Source organism: Mastomys coucha, unplaced genomic scaffold, assembly GCF_008632895.1.
Source record: "Mastomys coucha isolate ucsf_1 unplaced genomic scaffold, UCSF_Mcou_1 pScaffold23, whole genome shotgun sequence".
NCBI lineage: Eukaryota > Metazoa > Chordata > Mammalia > Rodentia > Muridae > Mastomys > Mastomys coucha.
The window spans coordinates 39,278,073-39,279,510 of record NW_022196906.1 but is presented as its reverse complement, the minus strand read 5'-3'; the positions used below and the strand labels follow the sequence as shown (position 1 = coordinate 39,279,510).

General features: G+C 49.7%; 1 protein-coding gene across 4 annotated transcripts in view; it reads right to left on the bottom strand.

Annotated features, from left to right (window-relative positions):
- The window catches only part of Tmprss13 (transmembrane serine protease 13), a 29,766-nt gene extending 28,607 nt beyond the window's left edge, over positions 1–1,159 (bottom strand). For 2 of the 4 annotated variants that reach the window (XM_031345212.1, XM_031345215.1), the window contains exon 1: positions 949–1,157. In XM_031345212.1, the coding sequence (XP_031201072.1) occupies positions 949–969 (21 nt within the window). In that variant the 5' untranslated portion in view covers positions 970–1,157. Of the gene's footprint in view, positions 1–948 lie in introns of all 4 variants that reach the window. The other 2 variants (XM_031345214.1, XM_031345213.1) reach the window with 2 other exon arrangements.
- Positions 1,160–1,438: the final 279 nt, after the last annotated feature.

The window sequence follows — 1,438 nt, the reverse complement described above, 5'->3', positions numbered from 1 at the left end:
CGTCCCCATGCTCCCTTTTCTGCTTCCCGTGGAGACATGAGCCAAAAGGACCAGAGCAGAGAGCAAAGAAGAGTTGAGAGGAGTCTGGACTAGTAGGGGAGATAACAGTGCCTTCGGCAGAAACATCCCAGGGTTCAGAGTGGACCACAAGCTAGGCACAGGGTAGAACATAGGATGGATTGAGTTTCTTTAAACCCAGGGCTTGTTGGACTTTCTAGAGTCTCAGAGTCCACTCTATCATCAGAGAACAGAAAAATGTGGAAAGGATCAGAATACAGGACCTAGGAGAAGTTAAGCAAAAAGCGGGGCACACATTAAATAAAGCTTTGAGGATACCTGATGTGTGTACATGGCCCTTTTCTACACAGGACAACCCCATTGCTCTCTATCACTTCTAAAAGCATCAGAAGGAAGCCTGAGATATAGCATAAGACACTGTGGTTAGACATGAGGAAGCACTTCCCACGTACATTAAGTCTCCTAGTAAGTAACCAATGAAAATCTTAAATGTACATTTAAAAAAAAAAAAAATCACATGCGTCCAGGAAGGTTTAGGAGTTTGCCTAGGAGGTAATCCTGGAAGATGAGTTAAAATACCCTTGGGTTCTCAAACCAGCAAAAATGAATCTAGATTAAATCATATTCCCAAATAGCAAAGCTGACCAGGTAATGCCAGAGAGCTGTCTTTGCCAGGGTCCAGGCCATGGCCACACAGCCCAGGGGTGGTTCACAACCAGACCCATATTTTATTGCTTTCTCCTCAGAATTCCTTCTAGGGACTAAGGTGAAGTGGTTGAGATCCCTGGGTCCCAGGCAGTTTCCAGCTAGCAGAGACATTCTACCTTCCCTACACCCAGGGCAGGTCTTGGCAGCGCCCTGCTGCCCTGCCCGTCTTCAGCCTGTCCCTTCTCAAGCCTGGGAAAGCCCAGGAGACCTCGGTGCACTCACCCGGTGGCTGCCTCTGTCCATGGTGTAAAAGGATGCTTCTTCCAGGCTCAGCTGATGTCAAGGGGAAGATCCATGTTGGCCCCCGGTCCCCCAGCATGTGGGGAAAAGGAGGCTGAGGGCTGAGGGCCGGCCCCCAGCAGATGGGGCGGGGAAACTGGTGGGATGTGTGAGGTAACTCAGGTATAAACAACCCAGAACTTGCCAGACCTGTCCTTCAGCCCCATCCCAGTTACTCAGCTAATACCTGAGCTCTTGAAACTGCCACCACATGAGCTTCTGTGGTGCTTCTGTGCATGGAGTCCCCTTCACCGCCCCTCCCAGAGGGTTCCTACCGGACTCTGGGATCATGGGAAGCCCTCCGAATGTATGCACCTGAGCCCTCCAGGAAAACCCTGTCCTCGAAGTGTGTTCCTTTGTAAGTACCCCTGTGTCCAGATCCCAAATCTGGGCATGAGATGGACTTTTTTTTTCCTGAAAAAAAATTTTTTTT